This window comes from Salvelinus namaycush, chromosome 8 (genome assembly GCF_016432855.1).
Source record: "Salvelinus namaycush isolate Seneca chromosome 8, SaNama_1.0, whole genome shotgun sequence".
In the NCBI taxonomy this organism is placed as follows: Eukaryota; Metazoa; Chordata; class Actinopteri; order Salmoniformes; family Salmonidae; genus Salvelinus; species Salvelinus namaycush.
In genome coordinates, this window is record NC_052314.1 from 64,492,436 (window position 1) to 64,517,413 (window position 24,978).

General features: G+C 40.5%; 1 protein-coding gene across 1 annotated transcript; it reads left to right on the forward strand.

Moving 5' to 3' along the window:
- Nucleotides 1-6,601: 6,601 nt before the first annotated feature.
- Nucleotides 6,602-7,722, forward strand: LOC120052243 (erythroblast NAD(P)(+)--arginine ADP-ribosyltransferase-like). The gene is made up of 2 exons (XM_038999063.1): nt 6,602-6,679; nt 6,934-7,722. The coding sequence occupies exons 1-2, from the start codon at nt 6,602-6,604 to the stop codon at nt 7,720-7,722; spliced, it is 867 nt and encodes a 288-aa protein (XP_038854991.1).
- The last annotated feature ends 17,256 nt before the right edge of the window (nt 7,723-24,978 follow it).

Consider the following 24,978-nt stretch of genomic DNA (forward strand, 5'->3'; position numbering starts at 1 on the left):
TCGTCTGAAGAGGAGGAGTAGGGATCGGACCAAAACGCAGCGTTGTATGAAGACATAATGAATTTATTAAACAAGACGAACACTGACACGAAATACACTTGAATAACTACAAAACAACGTAGACAGACCTGAACATGAGAACGTACAATATAACACGAAGAACGCATGAACAGGAACAGACTAACCAAACGAACGAAAACGAAACAGTCCCGTGTGGTGCGACAGACACAGACACAGGAACAATCACCCACAAACAAACAGTGAGAACAGCCTACCTTAATATGGTTCTCAATCAGAGGAAACGTCAAACACCTGCCCCTAATTGAGAACAATATCAGGCAACACATTTAACGCCACATAGAAACACATAACATAGACTACCCACCCAGCTCACGTCCTGACCAACTAAACAAAGTTAAACAAAGATAAATAAGGTCAGGAACGTGACATATAGCCTAAATACCTGTCATTTAACTTTTAAAATGTGTGAATTAACAAAACAGGTCACAATGTTTTAATCTGATTAGGCTACGTTAAAAGTCTCCTGTAGGCTTCCTGCACACGTTCATCCACTCCCCTCTAATGTAATTCCAGCATCCAAACTGGACACCAGCCATTCCATTACACCAAAACATTTAACTTCTTATGGCTGGGTGCAGTATTGAGTAGCTTGGATGAATAAGGTGCCCAGAGTAAACTGCCTGCTACTCAGTCCCAGAAGCTAAGATTTGCATATTATTCGTATTTTTGGATAGCAAACACTCTGAAGTTTCTAAAACTGTTTGAATGATGTCTGTGAGTATAACAGAACTCATATGGCAGGCAAAAACCTGAGAAAAAACGAAACCAGGAAGTGGGAAATCAGAGGTTTGTAGGTTTGCCTATCCAATATACAGTGTCTTTGGGGTCCCATTGCACTTCCCAAGGCTTCCACAAGATGTCAACAGTCTTTAGAACCTTGTTTGATGCTTCTACTGTGAAGAATGAGGGAAGGAGAGCTCTTTGAGTCAGGTTTCTGGCATGAGCTGATCACGCGCGGTCCCGTGAGAGCGACCTGCATTCCATCGCATTTCTGAAGACAAAGGAATTCTCCGGTTGAAACATTATTGAAGATTTATGTTAAAAACATCCTAAAGATTGATTCTATACATCATTTGACATGTTTCTACGAACTGTAATGGAATTTTTTGATGTTTCGTCTGACCTGCTCGTCATCATTTTGGATTTTGGAACTAAACTCGCAAACAAAAAGGAGGTATTTGGACATAAATTATGGACGTTATTGAACAAAACAAACATTTATTGTGGAACTGGGATTCCTGGGAGAGCATTTTGATGAAGATCATCAAAGGTAAGTGAATATTTCTAATACTATTTCTGACTTCTGTTGACTCCTTCTTTCAGTTGTAATGATCCTGTTAAAAACTGTTTAAAAACTGTTTAACCCACATTGCTTGCCCAGATTAAGATCAAGATTGTACTTCCGGTAATTTGTTGAAATTTAATCGAATAGTAATTTGTGATATGTTGTCATTTGTTAGCATGTGCACTGTGTTTGTTAACATTCCCCATTATGTTACTGATTCCCTCCATCAATATTGTGTTTATATTCACCATTAAGTTACTGATTCCCTCCATCAATATTGTGTTTATATTCACCATTAAGTTACTGATTCCCTCCATCAATATTGTGTTTATATTCACCATTAAGTTACTTATTCCCTCCATCAATATTGTGTTTATATTCACCATTAAGTTACTGATTCCCTCCATCAATATTGTGTTTATATTCACCATCAAGTTACTGATTCCCTCCATCAATATTGTGTTTATATTCACCATTAAGTTACTTATTCCCTCCATCAATATTGTGTTTATATTCACCATTAAGTTACTGATTCCCTCCATCAATATTGTGTTTATATTCACTATTTTCTTACAGCTTCCCTCCACTCCATCAATATTGTGTTTTCACCATTATGTTACTGAATCCCTCCACCCCATTAATATTGTATTCAAATTCACCAACATGTTACTGATTCCCTCCACCCCATCAATATTGTGTTTAAATTCACTATTATGTTACTAATTCTCTCCACCCCATCAATAGTGTGTTTAAATTCACCATTATGTTACCAATTCTCTCAACCCCATCAATATTGTGTTCATTTTCACCATTATGTTACTGATGTTACTGATTCTTTTCTTATTTGTTGACATTTAATCTAATGGTATTTTGTTATTTGTTTACATTTAATGTAATGCTGTTTTGTTATTTCTTAACATTTAATCTAATGGTATTTTGTTATTTGTTGAATATTGTTAACTTTCCATTGTAATGATCCTGTAAAAAAAAATGTTTTTACCTGTAATGATTACTGTTGTCCCCTTGACATAGTACGGCCATTTGCTGACATAATTTCTTAGTAAATTCTGATTGGTTATCATGTGTACTGGAACTGGTGTTGAAACCAATAAAGAAAAGCATTAAGCATCATAATGACGTCTCCTGTTGGGCGCCTGCAACCTGACTTCGGATGTCAGTCGAATGGTGTTTCCTCACATATAGGTGAGGTTGACTTCCGGGTTCAGAGAGAGAGTTTAATGTTCAGAAGTAAGCGGCTAGGCGGGTCAGGAAGTACCTGTGTTAAGTACTATTCAACGCTGGTCTGACCAATCGGAATCCACGCTTCAAGACTGTTTTGATCACACGTACTGGGAGTTCTGGGTAGCTTCCGAGAATAATATCAGCATATACGCTGATTCGTTGAATGAGTTTATAAGGAAGTGTTTAGGACATGTTGTACCCACTGTGACAATTAAAACCCTAACCAGAAACCGTGGATAGATGGCAGCATTCGCACAAACCTCAGGAGGCTGAAGACATTTGGCTTGTTCCCAAAAACCCTCACAAACTTTTACAGATGCAAAATTGAGAGCATCCTGTCGGGCTACATCACCGCCCACAACGCATCACCGGTGAAACTACCTGCCCTCCAGGCCACCTACAGCACCCGATGTCACAGGAAGGCCAAAAAGATGATGAAGGACAACAACCACCCGAGCCACTGCCTGTTCCCCCCCCTACCATCCAGAAGGCGAGGTCAGTACAGGTGCATCAAAGCGGGGCCCGAGAGTCTGAAAAACAGCTTCTATCTCAAGGCCATCAGACTGTTAAATAGCCATCACTAGCTCAGAGAGGCTGCTGCCTACATACACAGACTTGAAATCATTGGCCACTTTAATAAATGGAACACTAGTCTCTTTAATAATGTCACTTTAATAATGTTTACATATCTTGCATTACTCATCTCATATGTATTTACTGCATTCTATACTTATCTACTGTATCTTAGTCTATGTCGCTCTGACATTGCTTGTCCAATTATTAATCTATTCTTAATTCCATTCCTTTATTTTAGATTTGTGTGTATTGGGTATATGTTGTGAAATTGTTAGATATTAGTTAGATATTGCTGCACTGTCGGAGCTAGAAGCACAAGCATTTCGCTACACCCGCAATAACGTCTGCTAAACATGTGTATGTGACCAATAGAATTTGATTTGATTTGTGCTTCGCCTCTCCTGAACCCATTGAGGAGTTGCAGTGCTAAAACAAGGTTGCAACTAGCAACTGGGGAGAAAGAAAACAAATCATTGCACACAGTTTTACAGAGAAGTAACACTTAGTCATGACTTTGAAATGAACTTGAGGCCAAATAGTAACAAGTAGGCTGTCTAACCAGAGAGATAACAGGAAACTGTGGCTGTCAGAGTGAGGTGGGAGGGAGAACAGTAGCAGGGTTAGTAGTTTCCTGTGTCTGTGAGGTCAGAGTGAGATGGGAGGGAGAACAGTAGCAGGGTTAGTAGTTTCCTGTGTCTGTGAGGTCAGAGTGAGATGGGAGGGAGAACAGTAGCAGGGTTAGTAGTTTCCTGTGTCTGTGAGGTCACAGCTCTGCACTGCACAGTCTATCAATAACAACGAGGAGAGAGCGGTCTCGTTCCAGGCCAACTATATTGTAGTCAGTCTGCACACAACAACAAATGGGCATTAGATTGCTATATCATGTGATGTGGTTAACTGATTTGTTAAACACCTATCCAGGAGTTGTGAGATCTGGAAGGCAACTTCAATATAGTCAGCCTAGAACGTGGCCAACCTCATGATTGGGTTTGGATGAGAGATGGGGAGGGACTTGGTTATGAAGGAAGCTTCAGCAGCCGTCTTGTTGACTATCAGAGACAACAGAGACCATAGGTTGGCAGATTGATAACTGGCATGATAACCTACTCACTACTATAAAACACAATATATTTAAGAAATCAAAATGATAATGAAAATCTATTACAGTAATGATGACACCTGCATAGTTACATCTGGCTAACTGAATGACATTCATCTTTGTCAGGTTGTTTGTGTTGTGGTGATGACTGTCTGTCTCACACCTTCAAGTGGGCTCAAACTTTTGTGTGGGTTCTGAGGGGGAAGATATCTGAAAAGATACCTGTTTGTGGGAAAGAGAAAAACAGTAGTCAGAAGTCACCCTGATGCTTGACTGATGAATGGTATCATTCCACATTTGACTAAATAATTGTCTAATGAACACTTCATGGGGGGAATCAGCACATTTGACTAAATGTGAAATATTTTATAAAATATTACATTTTATTAAGACCCTTTACACTCGTAAGACACTTATTAAGACCCTTTACACTCGTTAAAAAGACTAAATGTAAATGTGTCTTACAGAAGATGCATAACCATGGTAGCACTTAAAAGGGAACAGTTTGGAGATCATGGTTAGAATAAAGGTGGGGACACAACAGGTCACCTGACACAAGACTGAATCCAAACATTACACAGTTGATTATGTGTGCATTTTACATTTACATTACAACCAGACCTGAACTGTCTAAAAATGATTCCCTGGCAATCCAGGTGTATGTGAATGCAACATCCAAAATGTACAAGTCATTCAACGGGACCACTTTATCCAAAAGAAGAGCTACAGCACAACATTCCAGTACCACTCCTTGCACCTCCTTCTGATCAATTCCTTACGAATCCTGAACAAGAAAATAAGCGTTTCCGAACATTCAGAGGAACCAAAGAGGCTTTCTACGGTGTCTGAAATACTCCATTGCGATTCGGACAGTTCACCTTGAGCTCTTTAGACAAGCAAATCGTTGCTAAATACTTTGGAACTCACTCCTGTTTTGAGATCACCATCTACCTTGGTGCCCCACTGAGGGGAGGGTGGGGAGGGGGGTACTCTGAGCTGCCGCATGAGGAGGAAGTGCTGATTCCCCCCATGAAGTCTTCATTAGACAATATTTTCTATTCCATTCCTATTAGGATACTTCCCAATGGGCACAGACGTCAATTCAACATCCATTCCACGTTGAATCAACGTTTTTTCATTGAAATGACGTGAAAACAATGTTGATTCAAGCAGTGTGTGTCCAGTGGGTTGGTTCTTCCACAAAAATGTCAAATAAAACGTATCACTGAGAAATCGCTGGAACTCACCCAGTGACGTCATTACCAGAAACTACTCACTGGTTCTTCTGTGTGGGAACAATGTTTGTGGTTGTGTGGGCTTGTATCAGGTATAAGAAGACCTTTGAAGATAGCCTGCAAACACAAGTCCTGAAGCTGATCAATACAAAACAACCTCTATCATGTTCCTGTCTGGTAAGTTGAACTATCAGATCATTATAATCTTATAAGATGTTACAAAAACAGTAGCATCAGATATAGATTTGTCAATAGTACTACTCATTATTTCTCTATAGAGTTTATATCAGTAGTACTAATTAATTACTACTAGGTTGTTGTAGCTGATGTAGTTATTTCTCTATAGAATTTATCAGTAGTATTAATTAAATACTACTAGGTTGTTGTAGCTAATGTAGCTATGCTTCAAAAATTAATTGCAAAATGTTACACATCCATTGTTAAGCTGGAATGGAATGTTTGTATCCAGTATATTTGACTGTGATAGGTGGTTGTCTCAGCTAGCTACAGTGCCTTCGGAAGGTATTCACATGCTTTTACTTTTTCCACATTTAGTTGCGTTACAAAGTGGGAATCAAATGTATTTAATTGTCTTTTTTTTAAATAAAAGATTAAAACAAAATATTATGTAATATTGCAAAGAAAAAGCCATATCTCTGTCAATTTTGACCATCTCAATCTTTTACTTTTATTAGCCAGTCTGAGATATGGCTTTTTCTTTGCATCTCTGCCTAGAAGGCCAGCGTACCGGGGTCACCTCTTCACTGTTGACGTTGAGACTGGTGTTTTGCGGGTACTATTTAATGAGGTTTCCAGTTGAGGACTTGTGAGGCGTCTGGTTCTCAAACTAGACACACTAATGTACTTGTCCTCTTGCTCAGTTGTGCACCGGGGCCTCCCACCCCTCTTTCTATCCTGGTTAGAGCCAGTTTTCTCTGTTCTGTGAAGGGAGTAGTACACAGTAACATAATTAGTTTTAAAGCGTGAATAATATCAAAGATATGTTGTATCATCTTTGGTATTGTTATGCTGATTGGTATGGTCTCCTATACATGTTGTTTTACTACAGGTGCTGTTAAAGTCATGAGGATAGACAACATCCTAACCTTTGCTGTGCTGTGTGTCTTCTATGATTGGACTCTGGGTGTGGACTCCAAGATGGTAAGATGATCTTTCTATCTGTAACACAAATGCTTTTTCAGCATTGCCCACTATCCAGCATCAACTTCTGTTTGTTCTACAGAACTATACGATTTTGAGATGAGAACCTTGTAATTATGAAAGGTTTTTACCAACATTTAGTTATGCTATTATTAATCTGAGAACAAGATCGCTACAATTAAAAATGTTCAAATATAAAACTTTCCCTCTGTTTTTACACTGTTTGCATGTTTTTTTGTACCATATTCTCTAAGGTTCATCTCCGTCAGCCTGGTCTCAATTCCCCCATACCCTTAGACATGGTCCCTAACTCTGTTGACGACATGTATAACGGCTGCACTGAACAAATGAACAACACAGTGCAGAATAAATTTCTTTCAATAGAAACCAAAACAGTAGGGATCTTCAAACGAGCCTGGAAGAAGGCAGAAGAATGTGTAAAAAATGTGAAGGAACGATTCAAAAAGGACAATTCAGAGGTCAATCTTAAAGACAAACTTAGTGGAGAGCATATCCAGGCTATCTGTGTTTACACAGAAGTTTCGAATTACATATATAGGGAGTTCAACCAGGCAGTCCGGACCAATAGGACAGACTACGGGTCCTCCTTCCAGTTCCACTCCCTGCATTTCCTGCTGATAGATGCTCTCCGCCTCCTGAAAGAAAACCAACATGGCTGTCACACCACATATCGAAGAACCAGCATGGTGTTTGCAGGTGAAGTTAACCAAATAATCCGATTTGGCTTCTTTGCCTCCAGCTCTCTTGACAAGGAAATTACTAAAAAATTTGGAGATGACTCCTGCTTTGAGATAAAGACATGTGCAGGAGCTTATCTCAAGTCCTACCCAGTGTTGGGAGAACAGGAGAAGGAGGTATTGATTCCACCTTTTGAGATGTTCAAAATTACCAAAAAGGAAAAAGGCGAGAATGTTCTTAACTGTAAATCTCTCTTCAAACTGGAGAGTGTAGGGCTCCAGAGCAATTTGAATTGTAAAGCTGCATTGGAAAACACAGCAGTTAAGCTGTCTGTTAGTCAGTGAAGCTCTCTCTCATTCAGAGAGTGAAATGAAACAGGCTGCTTGTGCTTGCTTTGTTAGGTTCTAGGTTTATTACATTTAGTACATTATTTTATTATCATTGTCCCTCACCTTTGTTAGGGTTTCTTCAGGGGGGTTTTGCGGCTGTTGTTGTGTTTGTTTCTACATCTGCCTGACTTGTTCTGTCTAATGAAGGTCTGACTGAAACATCACACTGTTCTGATGAAGGTCTATGACCGAAATGTCACACTGTTCTGATGAAGGTCAATGACCGAAACAGACACACAAATATCTTACCCCCACAAAAATGCTAACTTCCCCTGTTATTGTGATGGTGAGTTAACATTTCTTGGGGTATGGTATTTGTGCGTCTATAACGTTCTCACTCATTATTATTCACAATTCATTCAGGATTATCCACAATCATGGTAGCATCCACATTCATGTAGAAGTGTTTAGAAACATATTACATTCTCATTTACAATAAAAGTGACTCTAAAATGACGCAATACATTATTTACTGTTTATTTCTATTCGGCACTGTCACGTCTGCACCCGCTCCCCCTTTCTGGCACTCGAGGTGCCAGGCCGCTCATCATTACGCACACCTGTCAGCATCGTTACGCGCACCAGCGCTTCATCGGACTCACCTGGACTCCATCACGTCATTGATTGCCTCCCCTATGTCTGTCACTTCCTCAGTTTCATTCCCGGGCAGCATTAATTTGGCTATGTTTCCCTTGTCCAGACTCTGTTCTTGTTTTGTTTCCTGTCTGTTTATTCAATAAATCATCACCCTGTACTTGCTTCTCGTCTCCCAGTGTCTGGCGTTACAGGCACAAAATAATCTGAAACACAACTAAAACAAACAGCAAATGCATCCAACAAGTTTTATGTAGTCATTGCGTGCTATGGATATGTTAACGTTTTACTACTTTAAAACTTCTTATGGCTGCAGGGGCACTATTGAGTAGCTTGGATGAAAGGTGCCCAGAGGTGCCCAGAATAAATGGCCTGCTCCTCAGTCTCAGTTGCTAATATATGCATATTATTAGTAGTATTGGATAGAAAACACTCAGACGTTTATAAAACTGTTTGAATGATGTCTGTGAGTATAACAGAACTCATATGGCAGGCAAAAACCTGAGAAGAAATCCAAACAGGAAGTGAGAAATCTGAGGTTGGTATATTTTCAACCCATGTCCTATTGGAATCACATTGGGATATGAATGAAGTTGCACTTCCTAGGGCTTCCACTAGATGTCATCCGTCTATAGAGACTTGGATGAGGCTTCTACTGTGTTGTGGGACTGAATAAGAGGGGAATGAGTCAGGCTACTGGCAGAGAGACATTTCCTGGTCATGCGCATTCCACATGATATCGACTTGCGTTCCGTTCCTCCTCAAGACACAAAGGAATTCTCCGGTTGGAACTTATGATAAATGATACATTTATCATAGATAGATTTATGATAAAAACATCCTAATGATTGATTCTGTACTTAGTTTAAAATGTTTCTTCGACCTGTAATATAACTTTTTGAAGTTTTTGTCCGAAGAAATGCTCGACCAGCACCAGCGTTTGGATAGGTGTACCAAACGCGCTAACAAAAGTAGCTATTTGGACATAAATAACGGACATTATCGAAAAAATCAAGCATTTATTGTGGACCTGGGATTCCTGGGAGTGCATTCTGATGAAGATCATCAAAGGTAAGGGAAATATTTAACATGTAATTTCTGGTTTCTGTTGACTCCAAAAGGGCGGCTAATTGTATTATATTTCTGAGCGCCGTCTCAGATTATTGCATGGTTTGCTTTTTCCGTAAAGTTTTTTTGAAATCTGACACAGCGGTTGCATTAAGGAGAGGTATATCTATAATTCCATGTGTATAACTTGTATTATCATCTACATTTATGATGAGTATTTCTGTTGAATCGATGTGGCTATGCAAAATCACTGGATGTTTTTGGAACTAGTGAACGTAACGCGGCAATGTAAACTCTGATTTTTTTTATTTAAATATGAACTTTATCAAACAAAACATACATGTATTGTGTAACATGAAGTCCTATGAGTGTCATCTGATGAAGATCATCAAAGGTTAGTGATTCATTTTATGGGGATTAACAACAAGATTACCTTTAAAACGGTATAAGATACATGTATGTTTGAAGAATTTTAATTATGAGATTTCTGTTGTTTTGAATTTGGCGCCCTGTACTTTCACTGGCTGTTGTCATATCATCCCGTTAACGGGATTGCAGACATAAGAAGTTTTAATACACATATACTGTAAGTGACTTTGTCCCAATACTTTTTGTTTCTGAAAATTGGGGTACTATGTACAAAATGTGCTGTAATTTCTGAACATTTTACCCGATATGGATAAAAAATACCCTAAAATGAAAGTTGTCAGTCTGCACTCTGACCCCATAGTCATTGTATCATCTCAAATCCAAGTGCTGGAGTAGAGAGTCAAAACAACAAAACGTGTCACTGTCCCATTACTTTTGGAGTCACTGTATATTTCCCATGTCTGTTAGTTATATTGTAACAAGTTAATGGTTCACTGTTGATGTTATATTCTGACTACATATATTGCATTCTGACACAGATATTAAGACGTTACAGTCACTAGACTTGTAGTACCCTTTGTAACGGACTCCATAGGGGATGCTTGCAGCTTCTACCAACATTAATAAAGAAAAACATTCTGCATTATTACATTCTTATGTCGTTTTTAACCTTCAGTAAAGCCTTCTCCACTTTTGAGAGACTTAAGCCATGACACACTATTAACTAATGAATGAGTCAATTAATTAGTTGTTCAGTAAAGAGATACTGGAAACTACCAGTTGGCATTGAAGGAACTTTTACTGCATTGTGTAGAAATGGAAACCACAACAATCAAAAAATACATTCCTGTGAAGACAAATGGAACATTCCTATATTAATAATAATAATAATGCCATAGAAATTATTTTAACTGTCAAATGGCCTTTCACCAATGGCCAAATATGGATGACTGTTTCCACAGTGTGCAGGGAACGTTACTTCTAAAATCAGATTAACTGTTCAAATCAGATATCTGAAACACTGGCTAGAAGTACTGACTGAGAGTGACACACACACACACACACACACACACACACACACACACACACACACACACACACACACACACACACACACAGACACAGACACAGACACAGACACAGACACAGACACAGACACAGAGACAGAGACAGAGACAGACACAGAGACAGAGACAGAGACACACAGACACAGACACAGACACACATACACAGACACACATACACAGACACACAGACACACAGACACACAGACACACAGACACACAGACACACAGACAGACACACAGACACACAGACACACAGACACACAGACACACAGACACACAGACACACAGACAGACACACAGACACAGACACAGACACACAGACAGACACACAGACACAGACACAGACACACAGACACAGACACACAGACACACAGACACACAGACACAGACACCGGCACAGACACAGAGACAGAGAGAGACACACAGACACACACACAGACACAGACACACAGAGACAAAGAGAGAGACACACAGACACACACACACACACACACACACACACACACACACACACACACACACACACACACACACACACACACACACACACACACACACACACACACACACACACACACACACACACACACACACAGACACAGACACAGACACACACACAGACACAGACAGACACAGACACAGACACAGTTAGACAGAGACAGAGACAGAGACAGAGAGAGACACACACACAGACACAGACACACAGAGACAGAGAGAGAGACACACAGCCACACACACACACACACACACACACACACACAGACACAGAGACAGAGACAGAGACAGAGACAGAGACACCCCTACCAACTTGCTCGGAGGGCCCTCCATTGTCAATGTGTTGCTGAAGAAACTCAGATGGTGACTTCCAGAAAGCGGCGAGCTGAACAATAAACCCTTCAACTTTGGGACACCATTGTGACTTGAACGATGCAATTCATGTTCCACTTTGTTTTCCTGTGGCCTGTCATGCTAAATAATGTCCCCCTTGCCAAATAGTGTCCCCCACTAAGTCAAAATGGGATTCAATAAACTATTAGCATCCGTTGCTATATCAATGGTGTGATGGCCTAATGATTAGAATTTTAGAGATCATTACAGAATAAATGACGTTATTTTCATCATCGCTATGCAAACAAGGCTGATTTCCGCGACAATTTCGATGTTTAAAAACGTCTTAGGGATAGGGTCTATTTTTCAGAATTTCCATCTGACTGACATGCCCAAGGTAAACTGCCAGTTACTCAGGCCCAGAAGCCAGGAAATGCATATAATTGGTAGCATTGGATAGAAAACACTTTGGTAGAAATGTTACAATAATGTATGAGACTATAACACAATTGATATGGCAGAAAAACCAACTGGCTCTTATAATGGAAAGCTATGGGTCCTATGTAATTCCAACTCCCAGATTGCAATTCCTATGGCTTATACTAGATGTAAACAGTCTTTGTTCATTGTTTCAGGCTTGTTTCTTCCAAAATGAGGAAGAATTTAGAGTTTTGGAAAAGAGAGTCCCGGTGGAAAATAAGTCTGTCGGCGTGCGACGAAAAGGATGCGCACTTACTCATTTTACTTTTCTATTGAACATACTACTTTCCGTATGAAATATTATAGTTTATTTAAATTTTAGGGTACCTGAGGATTAAGTAGAAATATAGTTTGACTTGTTTGAACAAAGTTTAGTGGTAGATTTTTGGATTCCTTTGTCTGCATGTTGAACAAGTGGATTACTGAAATTGATGACACCAACTAAACTGACTTTTTGGGATATAAAGAAGGATTTTATCTAACAAAATTACCATTCATGTTGTAGCTGAGACCCTTTGGATTGCAAACAGAGGAAGATTTTCAAAAGTAAGTTATTTATTTAATTGCTATTTGTGATTTTATGAAGCCTATGCTGGTTGAAAAATATGTTGATGTGGGGCGCCGTCCTCAGACAATCGCAAGGTATGCTTTCGCTGTAAAGCCTATTGTAAATCGGACAATGCAGTTAGATTAACAAGAGTTTAAGCTTTTAACCGATATAAGATACTTGCATGTTCATAAATGTTTAATATTATGATTATTTATTTGAATTGCGCGCCTTCCAATTTCACCGATGTTGTCGACTAGCCTTAAGTTAAACAAGTTTTGTTTAGCTAATATAATGAAAACATAACTTCAAACTACTTTTGGGTACCTTGTTAATTAACCTCTGAAGGATTACCCCTTTCTTTTACTGTAACTATATGTACTGTATAATTTACTGTAACAATATGTACTGTAGAATTTACTGTAACTGTATTTACTGTATAATTTACTGTAACTATATTTACTGTAGCATTTACTGTAACTGTGCCTACATAGAAAAATGTATTATCTAATGTGGTGTAATTGAGTTATGTTTTTATCATATATTTTGAGCACTTGCCCTGTAGCATCAATAAAGCATCACTGAGCATGATTAAAGCAGTTTAACATTACAACATGAAATCCATGTCTTAATCGTTGCTACGTTCCAGAAATGGCAAAGAAAACGTGTAATCTGCTTGACACATTAAAGTTACTTACCTTACAGATCACGAAGTCAGCTAATTTCCACTCCATTCATATGCAAATATGTTTGATTCATACACTGGCTTGTCTGGATGTCATGTTTTTATTTTAATCTGCACTTCCCTTATCTACACTGAAATAATATCATTTCAGTAGTCCTCTGTTATGATTTTGTTTTCTATCTCGCGTAACTCATATATGTGTCTATTGTAGGTCCTAGGATACAACAATGAATAATGTGGAACAAATAAATACCATCAAAGGATACCTTACAACTTACAGTAATGAACACCTTGTGAAACAGCTGTGCAAACCAATCAGGCAATATTTAAGATTTGAATACATAAACGTTGATCGTTTTTCGTACAGTTGTGTCATTCATTTATTTTCTCAGATTTTCAGTACATTCACATGGCAATCATAGACTATAATACTGAATTCTGGTGTGTGGAATTCTGCCTGTCACTTGTTCTCAACAGGCAGCCAGTCTCAGTCCAGGCACTGCTGCTCTCTTTGTGTTTGCAGTGCTAGTGTTTTTAGTTAATCTGTGTATCTCACATATTATGTGCCCAGTATGATATAGCAAGAAACGTTTCTTAGCAGATAATGACAACATGACAACAACAGTAGCTGTAGATGATGTGATGAAAAGTTGAAGGATGGTTGGTGATGGAGGACATCAGGTGGATCCATGTCTGGGTGTTGGGCAGAACCCCTAGGTTCTGGAGAACAGGTAGTGGAGGACATCAGGTGGATCCATGTCTGGGTGTTGGGCAGAACCCCTAGGTTCTGGAGAACAGGTAGTGGAGGACATCAGGTGGATCCATGTCTGGGTGTTGGGCAGAACCCCTAGGTTCTGGAGAACAGGTAATGGAGGACATCAGGTGGAGCCAAGTCTGGGTGTTGGGCAGAACCCCTAGGTTCTGGAGAACAGGTAGTGGAGGACATCAGGTGGATCCATGTCTAGGTGTTGGGCAGAACCCCTAGGTTCTGGAGAACAGGTAATGGAGGACATCAGGTGGAGCCAAGTCTGGGTGTTGGGCAGAACCCCTAGGTTCTGGAGAACAGGTAATGGAGGACATCAGGTGGAGCCAAGTCTAGGTGTTGGGCAGAACCCCTAGGTTCTGGAGAACAGGTAGTGGAGGACATCAGGTGGATCCATGTCTAGGTGTTGGGCAGAACCCCTAGGTTCTGGAGAACAGGAGCAGAGTTAAAAGGAATAGGGTAGGAGACAGAGACGTAAACAAGCAAACACACAGGTTACACTTTACTGTGAGAAAAGGCGATGGATTAGTGCTGTGTAATAAAATAAATTAACAGCGGGCAATCATTTTTACATGGTCAAACACCTCCACATCCTTCTCAGTCCGTGCCTGAAGGTAGGACTCGAAGGCGTTCTGGTCTGGACGATAACTTCCACCACATCAGGTGGGGTTTCAGTGATCAGGAAAGTATGTTATACAGTTGAAGTCGGAAGTTTACATACACTTAGGTTGGAGTCATTAAAACTTGTTTTTCAACCACTCCACACATTTCTTGTTAACAAACTATAGTTTTAGCAAGTCGGTTAGGACATCTACTTTGTGCATGACACAAGTAATTTTTCCAACAATTATTTACTGACAAATTATTCTACTTACAATTCACTGTATCACAATTCCAGTGGGTCAGAAGTTCACATACACTAAGTTGATCGTACCCTTTAAACAGCTTGGAAAATTCCAGAAAATGATGTCATGGCATTAGAAGCTTCTGATAGGCTAATTATCATAATTTGAGTCAATTGGAGGTGTACCTGTGGATGTATTTCAAGGCCTACCTTCAAATTCAGTGCCTCTTTGCTTGAGATCATGGAAAAATCAAAACAAATCAGCCAAGACCAGCAATTTCCAAATGCCTGAAGGTACCACATGCATCTGTACAAACAATAGTATGCAAGTATAAACACCATGGGACCACGCAGCCATCATACCGCTCAGGTAGGAGAGGCATTCTGTCTCCTGGAGATGAACGTACTTTGGTGCGAAAAGAGCAAATCAATCCCAGAACAACAGCAAAGGACCTTGTGAAGATGCTGGAGGAAACAGGTACAAAAGTATCTATATCCACAGTAAAACGAGTCCTATATTGACATAACCTGAAAGACCGCTCAGCAAGGAAGAAGCCACTGCTCCAAAACCACCATAAAAAAGCCAGACTAATGTTTGCAACTGCACACGGGGACAAAGATTGTCGTTTTTGGAGAAATGTCCTCTGGTCTGATGAAACAAAAATAGAACTTCTTGGCCATAATGACCATCGTTATGTTTGTAGGAAATAAGGGGATGCTTGCAAGCCGAAGAACACCATCCCAACCGTGAAGCACGGGGGTGGCAGCATCATGTTGTGAGGGTGCTTTGCTGCAGAAGGGACTGGTGCATTTCACAAAATAGATGTCATCATGAGGCAGGACAATGATGTGGATATACTGAAGCAACATCTCAAGACATCAGTCAGGAAGTTAGTGCTTGGTCGCATATGGGTCTTCCAAATGGACAATGACCCCAAGCACACTTCCAAAGTTGTGGCAAAATGGCTTAAGGACAACAAAAGGTATTGGGGTGGCCATCACAAAGCCCTGACCTCAATCCTATAGAAAATTTCACTCCGGACACTTTATCTGGGCGTGGTTTGTCAGGACCTCCATCAGCCGAAGCTAAGTAGTAACATTAACATGATGCCCTCTAATTGCAGTCGCTGTACTCATAATATACAGGAGAATGATCACCTTACGGCGAGGATAGCTGTGCTGCAAGCTTCAGATGCAATCGTTAGGCAAGGGTAATTTCAGTGTAGGAAAGGATGAAACAGCATCTGTGCCACCAGTAAGTACAGATAGTAGTATAAATCCCCTCGCACTGTCCCCGCAGCCGGACAACATTCTCATGGCTTCTGGAGGGAAATGTCGAGCCTTCTCTGGTCTCTACTCCTCCCGTAACGGGGTCTGAGACGCCGAAGCCTCCCACCATTAGCTCTGACAAAATGAAAACCCTAGTCATTGGCGTCTCCATTACACGTAGTATTATACTTAAAACGAATCATCCAGCGATCATACACTGTTTACCAGGGGGCAGGGCTACCGATGTTAAGGCTAATCTGAAGATGGTGCTGGCTAAAGCTAAAACTGGCGAGTGTAGAGAGTATAGGGGTATTGTTATCCACGTCGGCACCAATGATGTTAGGATGAAACAGTCAGAGGTCACCAAGCGCAACATAGCTTCAGCATGTAAACCTGCTAGAAAGATGTCGGCATCGAGTAATTGTCCCCTTCCAGTTAGGGGCACTGATGAGCTCTACAGCAGAGTCTCACAACTCAATCGCTGGTTGAAAACTGTTTTCTGCCCCTCCCAAAAGATAGAGTTTGTAGATAATTGGCCCTCTTTCTGGGACTCACCCACAAACAGGATCAAGCCTGGCCTGTTGAGGAGTGACGTACTCCATCCTAGCTGGAGGGGTGCTCTCATCTTATCTATGAACATAGACAGGGCTCTAACTCCCCTAGCTCCATAATGAGATAGGGTGCAGGCCAGGCAGCAGGCTGTTAGCCAGCCTGCCAGCTTAGTGGAGTCTGCCACTAGCACAGTCAGTGTAGTCAGCTCAGCTCAGTCTTTGCCTCGACCTAGGTTGGGCAAAACTAAACATGGCGGTGTTCCACTTAGCAATCTCACTAGAATAAAGACCTCCTCCATTCCTGCCGTTATTGAAAGAGATTGTGATACCTCACATCTCAAAACAGGGCTACTTATTAATGTTAGATCCATCACTTCCAATGCAGTTAAAGTCAATGAACTAATCACTGATCATAATCTTGATGTGATTGGCCTGACGGAAACATGGCTTAAGCCTGATGAATTGATTGTGTTAAATGTGGCCTCACCTCCTGGTTACACTAGTGACCATATCCCCCGCACATCCCGCAAAGGCAGAGGTGTTGCTAACATTTACGATAGCAAATTTCAAATTACAAAAAAAAAAAAAAACTTTCGTCTTTTGAGCTTCTAGTCATGAAATCTATGCAGCCTACTCAATCACTTTTTATAGCTACTGTTTACAGGCCTCCTGGGCCATATACAGCATTCCTCACTGAGTGCCCTGAATTCCTATCGGACCTTGTAGTCATGGCAGAAAATATTCAAATTTTTGGTGACTTTAATTTTCACATGGAAAAGTCCACAGACCCACTCCAAAAGGCTTTCGGAGCCATCATTGACTCAGTGAGTTTTGTCCAACATGTCTCCGGACCTACTCACTGCCACAGTCATACTCTGGACCTAGTTTTGTCCCGTGGAATACATGTTCCTCATAATCCAGGACTATCGGACCACCATTTTATTACGTTTGCAATCGCAACAAATAATCTGCTCAGACCCCAACCAAGGATCATCAAAAGTCGTACTATAAATTCTTGGACAACCCAAAGATTCCTAGATGCCCTTCCAGACTCCCTCCACCTACCCAAGGACATCAGAGTACAAAAATCAGTTAACCACCTAACTGAGGAACTCAATTTAACCTTGCGCAATACCCTAGATTCAGTCACACCCCTAAAAACAAAAAACATTTGTCATAAGAAACTAGCTCCCTGGTATACAGAAAATACCAGAGCTCTGAAGCAAGCTTCCAGAAAAATGTAATGGAAATTGCGCTACACAAAACTGTAAGTCTTCCGACTAGCTTGGAAAGACAGTACCGTGCAGTATCGAAGAGCTCTCACTGCTGCTCGATCATCCTATTTTTCCAACTTAATTGAGGAAAATAAGAACAATCCCAAATGTATTTTTGATAGCTAACTAAAATGCTTTCACTTCAGCAGTGATAAATTGATAAACTTCTTTGAGGAAAAGATCATGATCATTAGAAAGCAAATTACGGACTCCTCTTTAAATCTACGTATTCCTCCAAAGCTCAGTTGTCCTGAGTCTGCACAACTCTGCCAGAACCTAGGATCAAGGGAGACACTCAAGTTGTTTAAAACTATATCTCTTGACACATTGATGAAAATAATCATGGCCTCTAAACCTTCAAGCTGCATACTGGACCCTATTTGACTTAAACTACTGAAAGAGCTGCTTCCTGTGCTTGGCCCTCCTATGTTGAACATAATAAAAAGCTCTCTATCCACCAGATGTGTACCAAACTCACTAAAAGTGGCAGTAATAAAGCCTCTCCTGAAAAATCCAAACCATGACCCAGAAATATAAAAAACTATCGGCCTATATCGAATCTCCCATTCCTCTCCCAAAAATGTTTAAAAGCTGTTGCGCAGCAACTCGCTGCCTTCCTGAAGACAAACAATGTATACGAAACTGAGACTGCACTTGTGAAGGTGGTAAATTACCTTTTAATGGCGTCAGACCGAGGCTCTGCATCTGTCCTCGTGCCGCTAGACCATAGTGCTGCTTTTGATACCATCGATCACCACATTCTTTTGGAGAGATTGGAAACCCAAATTGGTCTACACGGAAAAGTTCTGGCCTGGTTTAGATCTTATCTGTCGGAAAGATATCAGTTTGTCTCGGTGGATGGTTTGCCCTCTGACAAATCAACTGTAAATTTCGGTGTTCCTCAAGGCTCCGTTTTAGGGACCACTATTGTTTTCACTATATATTTTACCTCTTGATGATGTCATTCGGAAACATAATGTTAACTTTCACTGCTATGCGGATGACACACAGCTGTGCATTTCTATGAAACATGGTGAAGCCCCAAAATTGGCCTCCCTGGAAGCCTGTGTTTCAGACATAAGTAAATGGATGGAGGCAAATGTTCTACTTTTAAACTCGGACAAAACAGAGATTCTTGTTCTAGGTCCCAAGAAACGACGTGATCTTCTGTTATATCTGAAAATGATCCTTGATGGTTGTACAAGTTACTCTGGACCCTGAACTCTCTTTTGACGAACATATCAAGACTGTTTCAAGGACAGCTTTTTTCCATCTACGTAACATTGCAAAAATCAGAAACTTTCTTTCCAAAAATGATGCAGAAAAATTCCTCCATGCTTTTGTCACTTCTAGGTTAGACTACTGCAATGCTCTACTTTCCGGCTACCCGGATAAAGCACTAAATAAACTTCAGTTAGTGCTAAACACGGCTGCTAGAGTCTTGACTAGAACCCCAAAATGTGATCATATTACTCCAGTGCTAGCCTCCCTACACTGGCTTCCTGTTAAGGCAAGGGCTGATTTCAAGGTTTTACTGCTAACCTAGAAAGTATTACATGGGCTTGCTCCTACCTATCTTTCCGATTTGGGCCTGCCGTACATACCTACACGTATGCTACGGTCACAAGACGCAGGCCTCCTTACTGTCCCTAGAATTTCTAAGCAAACAGCTGGAGGCAGGGCTTTCTCCTATTGAGCTCAATTTTTATGGAATGGTCTGCCTATCCATGTGAGAGATGCAGACTCGGTCTCAACCTGTAAGTCTTTATTGAAGACTCATCTCTTCAGTAGTTCCTATGATTGAGTGTAGTCCGGCCCAGGAGTGTGAAGGTGAATGAAACGGCACTGGAGCAACGAACCGCCCTTGCTGTCTCTTCCTGGCCGGTTCCCCTCTCTCCACTGTGATTCTCTGCCTCTAACCCTTAGAGACATTTTTTGTCTCTATTTGGTTTGGTCAGGGTGTGATTTGGGTGGGCATTCTATGTTCTGATTTCTATGTTTTGTGTTTCTATGTTTTGGCCGGGTATGGTTCTCAATCAGGGACAGCTGTCTATTGTTGTCTCTGATTGGGAATCATACTTAGGCAGCCTTTTTTCCTTTTGTATTTTGTGGGTAGTTGACTTTGTTAGTGGCCTGTATAGCCCTAGTAAGCTTCACATTCATTTTTGTTATTTCTTGTTTTTGTTGGCGACATTCTAAATAAAAAGAAATGTACGCTCACGACGCTGCACCTTGGTCCGGTCATTTCCCTGACGACGTTCGTGACAAACCCTATTACAGGGGCTGAGTCACTGGCTTACTGGTGCTCTTCCATGCCACCTCTGGATTACCAACCTCTGCCTGTCCTGACCCTGAGGCCTGCCATCCTGTACCTTTGCCCCACCTCTGGATTACTAACCTCTGCCTGTCCTGACCCTGAGCCAGCCTGCCGTCCTGTACCTTTGCCCCACCTCTGGATTACCAAACTCTGCCTGACCTTTCCCTGAGCATGCCTGCCATCCTATACCTTTGCCCCCATACTCTGGATATTTGACCCCTGCCTGCCTTGACCTGTCGTTGCCTGCCCCTGTTGCTATAAAAAACATTTTTACTTCGACAGTCTGCATCTGGGTCTTACCTTGATTCCTGATAGTATTTAATGGTAGTTTGCTACTGTTGAGAATGTTTGCACCATGCCTAAATTGGAGCATGTAAATATCTGTAGAATATATTTGAATTGAGAAATATTTGTATGCACAAAGTCAAATGTATCTTCATGTTGTATCTGATGATGTGTGAAACATAACTACTGGAACACAGGAAGTTACAAACAGGAAAAAAGTAGGACTTCTATTAATATGACAGTACAAATAAATACAACAATAGGTGTGTTTAAAATGAGGGTGTGTGTGGGTTCGAGAGAGAGAGAGAGAGAGAGAGAGAGAGAATGAAGGAGGAAGTTCTGTGCACTATAAGCTGCTGTATGTGTTACAGTATGTTGTCATGGTGATGTTAAATCACTTTCTCACAAGTCCAGTTGATTTTCTTGTCACATGACAAGTAATTCCATGCCTCCAGATGAAGATGAACTTTGTTAATTTCAGCATAGTGCTCCTCACCATGTTCTGCATAGCCACCACCATTATCAGGCTGTGGATCATACCAGTACCTACAGGGTTAAAAACAGTCAGATATCATGGTAAATACCAGTACCTACAGGGTTAAAAGCAGACAGACATAATGGTTAATACCTGTAACTACAGTGTTAAAAACAGTCAGATATCATGGTTAATACCAGTACCTACAGAGTTAATAACAGTCAGATATCATGGTTAATACCAGTACCTACAGGGTTAAAAACAGTCAGATTTCATGGTTAATACCAGTACCTACAGGGTTAAAAACAGTCAGATTTCATGGTTAATACCAGTACCTACAGGGTTAACAACAGTCAGATATCATGGTTAATACCAGTACCTACAGGGTTAAAAACAGTCAGATATCATGGTTAATACCAGTACCTACAGGGTTAAAAACAGTCAGATATCATGGTTAATACCAGTACCTACAGGGTTAAAAACAGTCAGATATCATGGTTAATACCAGTACCTACAGGATTAACAACAGTCAGATATCATGGTTAATACCAGTACCTACAGGGTTAAAAACAGTCAGATATCATGGTTAATACCAGTACCTACAGGGTTAACAACAGTCAGATATCATGGTTAATACCAGTACCTACAGGGTTAAAAACAGTCAGATATCATGGTTAATACCGGTACCTACAGGGTTAACAACAGTCAGATATCATGGTTAATACCAGTACCTACAGGGTTAAAAACAGTCAGATATCATGGTTAATACCAGTACCTACAGGGTTAAAAACAGTCAGATATCATGGTTAATACCACTACCTACAGGGTTAATAACCGTGAGATATCACAGTTAGAACATTACAATCCTAAATAATATACATGTTAATATACATAATTAAAGATATCTTTGTTGACTGCTACAATCAATGACAATAACCTGTATAGAAACATTTTCATTGGAGCCTTATTGTCAGAGTAGTTAACATCTCTTACTCTGTGGTCAGTGGTGTTCCATCCACCCATTTCCAGGTCTCCTCTGTCTCTCTGTCAGTCAGACCAATCCAGACTCTCTTCTTGAAGGTGAAGAGAAACTCCTATGGTTGAGAAAGATACACTGCATTGAGTAAGCTCCAAGTTTTGGGACACTGACACATTTTTGTTGTTTTGGCTCCAGCACTTTGTATTTGAAATGATACATTATAGTTTAAAGTGCGGACCGTCAGCTTTCAGTTTAGTTTTTTTTCATCCATATCGAGTGAACCGTTTAGAAATTACATCACTGTTTGTACATCGTCCACCATTGTAGGGGACCAAAAGTATTAGGACCTATTCACTTATATGTGTATTAAAGTAGTCAAAGCTTTTAGTATTTGGTCCCATATTCCGTAGCACGCAATGACTAAATCTAGCTTGTGAAACTACAAACTTGTTGGATGAATTTGCTTTTAGTTTTGGTTGTGTTTCAGATTATTTTGTGCCAAATAGAAATTAATGGTTAATAATGTATTGTGTCAATTTGGAGTAACGTTTCATGTAAATAAGTATATAATATGTTTCTAAACACTTCTACATAAATGTGGATGCTACCATGACTATGGATAGTGCTGAATGAATTGTCAATAATGATGAGTGAGAAAGTTAAAGATGAACAAATCCCATAAACTGAAAGCTGTCAGTCTCCCCGTTAACCTCATAGACATTGTATATTTCCAAATCCAAAGTGCTGGACCACAAGCCCCACCACAAAACATGTGTCAACGTCCCAATACTTTTGGATCCCATTGTTTGACCAAATCTACCCCCGACAGACCTATATCCCCCCTCCCCCCACCTCCCCCTTCTCTTTCGCACTATCTTCTCTCACCTGTTCCTCTGCTGTTTATGATCACCAGGTCTGTTCCTCTCTCCAGACAGTCCTGTCTGCTCTCCTCCCAGATTTTCTTCTCAGTAGAGATGAAGTAACAACTGCATTCAAACTTCTTCCATCTGTCAGAACATGTTTTTTCTGTTTGATGACACAACACAACACTGATTCAATATGATACAATACAATAAACATCACATTTTATTTTCCATGATTCACTGGACTAGATCTCAATGAAACATTGACTTTATAATAAAGATAGGTATGAAAACCAGCTCACTGACCACAAAACAAATTCTGAAGCCTGTCTTTCTCTGTAGTCAGGTTGTTGTATCTGGTCTGTAACTGGTCTCTCTCTTCAGTCAGGTTGTTGTATGTAGTCTGTAGCTGGTCTCTATCTTCAGTCAGGTTGTTGTATTTGGTCTGTAACTGGTCTCTCTCTTCAGTCAGGTTGTTGTATCTGGTCTGTAACTGGTCTCTCTCTTCAGTCAGGTTGTTGTATTTGGTCTGTAACTGGTCTCTCTCTTCAGTCAGGTTGTTGTATCTGGTCTGTAGCTGGTCTCTCTCTTCAGTCAGGTTGTTGCATTTGGTCTGTAGCTGGTCTCTCTCTTCAGTCAGGTTGTTGTATTTGGTCTGTAACTGGTCTCTCTCTTCAGTCAGGTTGTTGTATTTGGTCTGTAGCTGGTCTCTGTCTTCAGTCAGGTTGTTGTATCTGGTCTGTAGCTGGTCTCTCTCTTCAGTCAGGTTGTTGTATTTGGTCTGTAACTGGTCTCTCTCTTCAGTCAGGTTGTTGTATTTGGTCTGTAGCTGGTCTCTCTCTGCACTTGCGTTAGTCTTATAAAAGGAAAAACTCTGGAACAAGGTGTTCCTTTCATCCTCAGAATCTTTGATGGCTCTGTTATCTACAAAGTATTAACACATAGTTACTAGGTAAAACACCAGGTAAATAGGCTTAGTAACCAGCACTTAATACAACTATGTGAAAAGCAATGAACTTGTACACAAACTCACAGTAGACAGACAGGCCTATGATCCAAGCCAGTGGAACACACAGCAGCCCCAGACACACTGCAACAACTAGGAAGGGTCTCTTCTCTGAGCTATCAGGCTCTGTGGACACATACAAGAGACTGTTATGTTTTGTGGGTGTGGGTGTGTGTGTGTGTGTGTGTGTGTGTGTGTGTGTGTGTGTGTGTGTGTGTGTGTGTGTGTGTGTGTGTGTGTGTGTGTGTGTGTGTGTGTGTGTGTGTGTGTGTGTGTTTTACCTGAGTGCTGGTCTCCTGGTCCATTATTAGGAGCAGTGTCTGCTGTCTCTTCTCTCTTGGTGCTGGTCTCACATTCTCTTAGGGTGTCTGCACTGACGAAGATATCCACAATCCTATCCTCCATCTCACCTCTGTCAAACTTGACCTTCTTGTTCATATCTGGTTCAGCATAGATGACCTTTGACATCTTTAACAATGCCTGGGTCTTTCTTTCTATGTAGGTCTACTATATATTAAATTCTTCTTAATAGGGGGCGCAATTTTCACTTTGTGAAAAAATTGTGCCCAAATTAAACGGCCTCGTACTCTGTTCTAGATCATACAATATGCATATTATTATTACTATTGGATAGAAAACACTCTGAAGTTTCTAAAACTGTTTGAATTATATCTGTGAGTAAAACAGAACTCATTTGGCAGCAAACTTCCAAACAGGAAGTGAAAATTCTGAAAAGGGCCTCCCTATTGAATTGCCTTATATTTATGGATCTGTATGCACTTCATACGCCTTCCACTAGATGTCAACAGGCAGTAGAATGTTGAATGGGGTGTCTAGCTTGATGTGAGACCGAATGAGAGCTTTTGGAGTGACAGGTCCGCTCTATTGGCAGTATTCAACTGCGCACCAGGGAACCCCACATTGTCTTCTGAAATTCGTTAGGTATA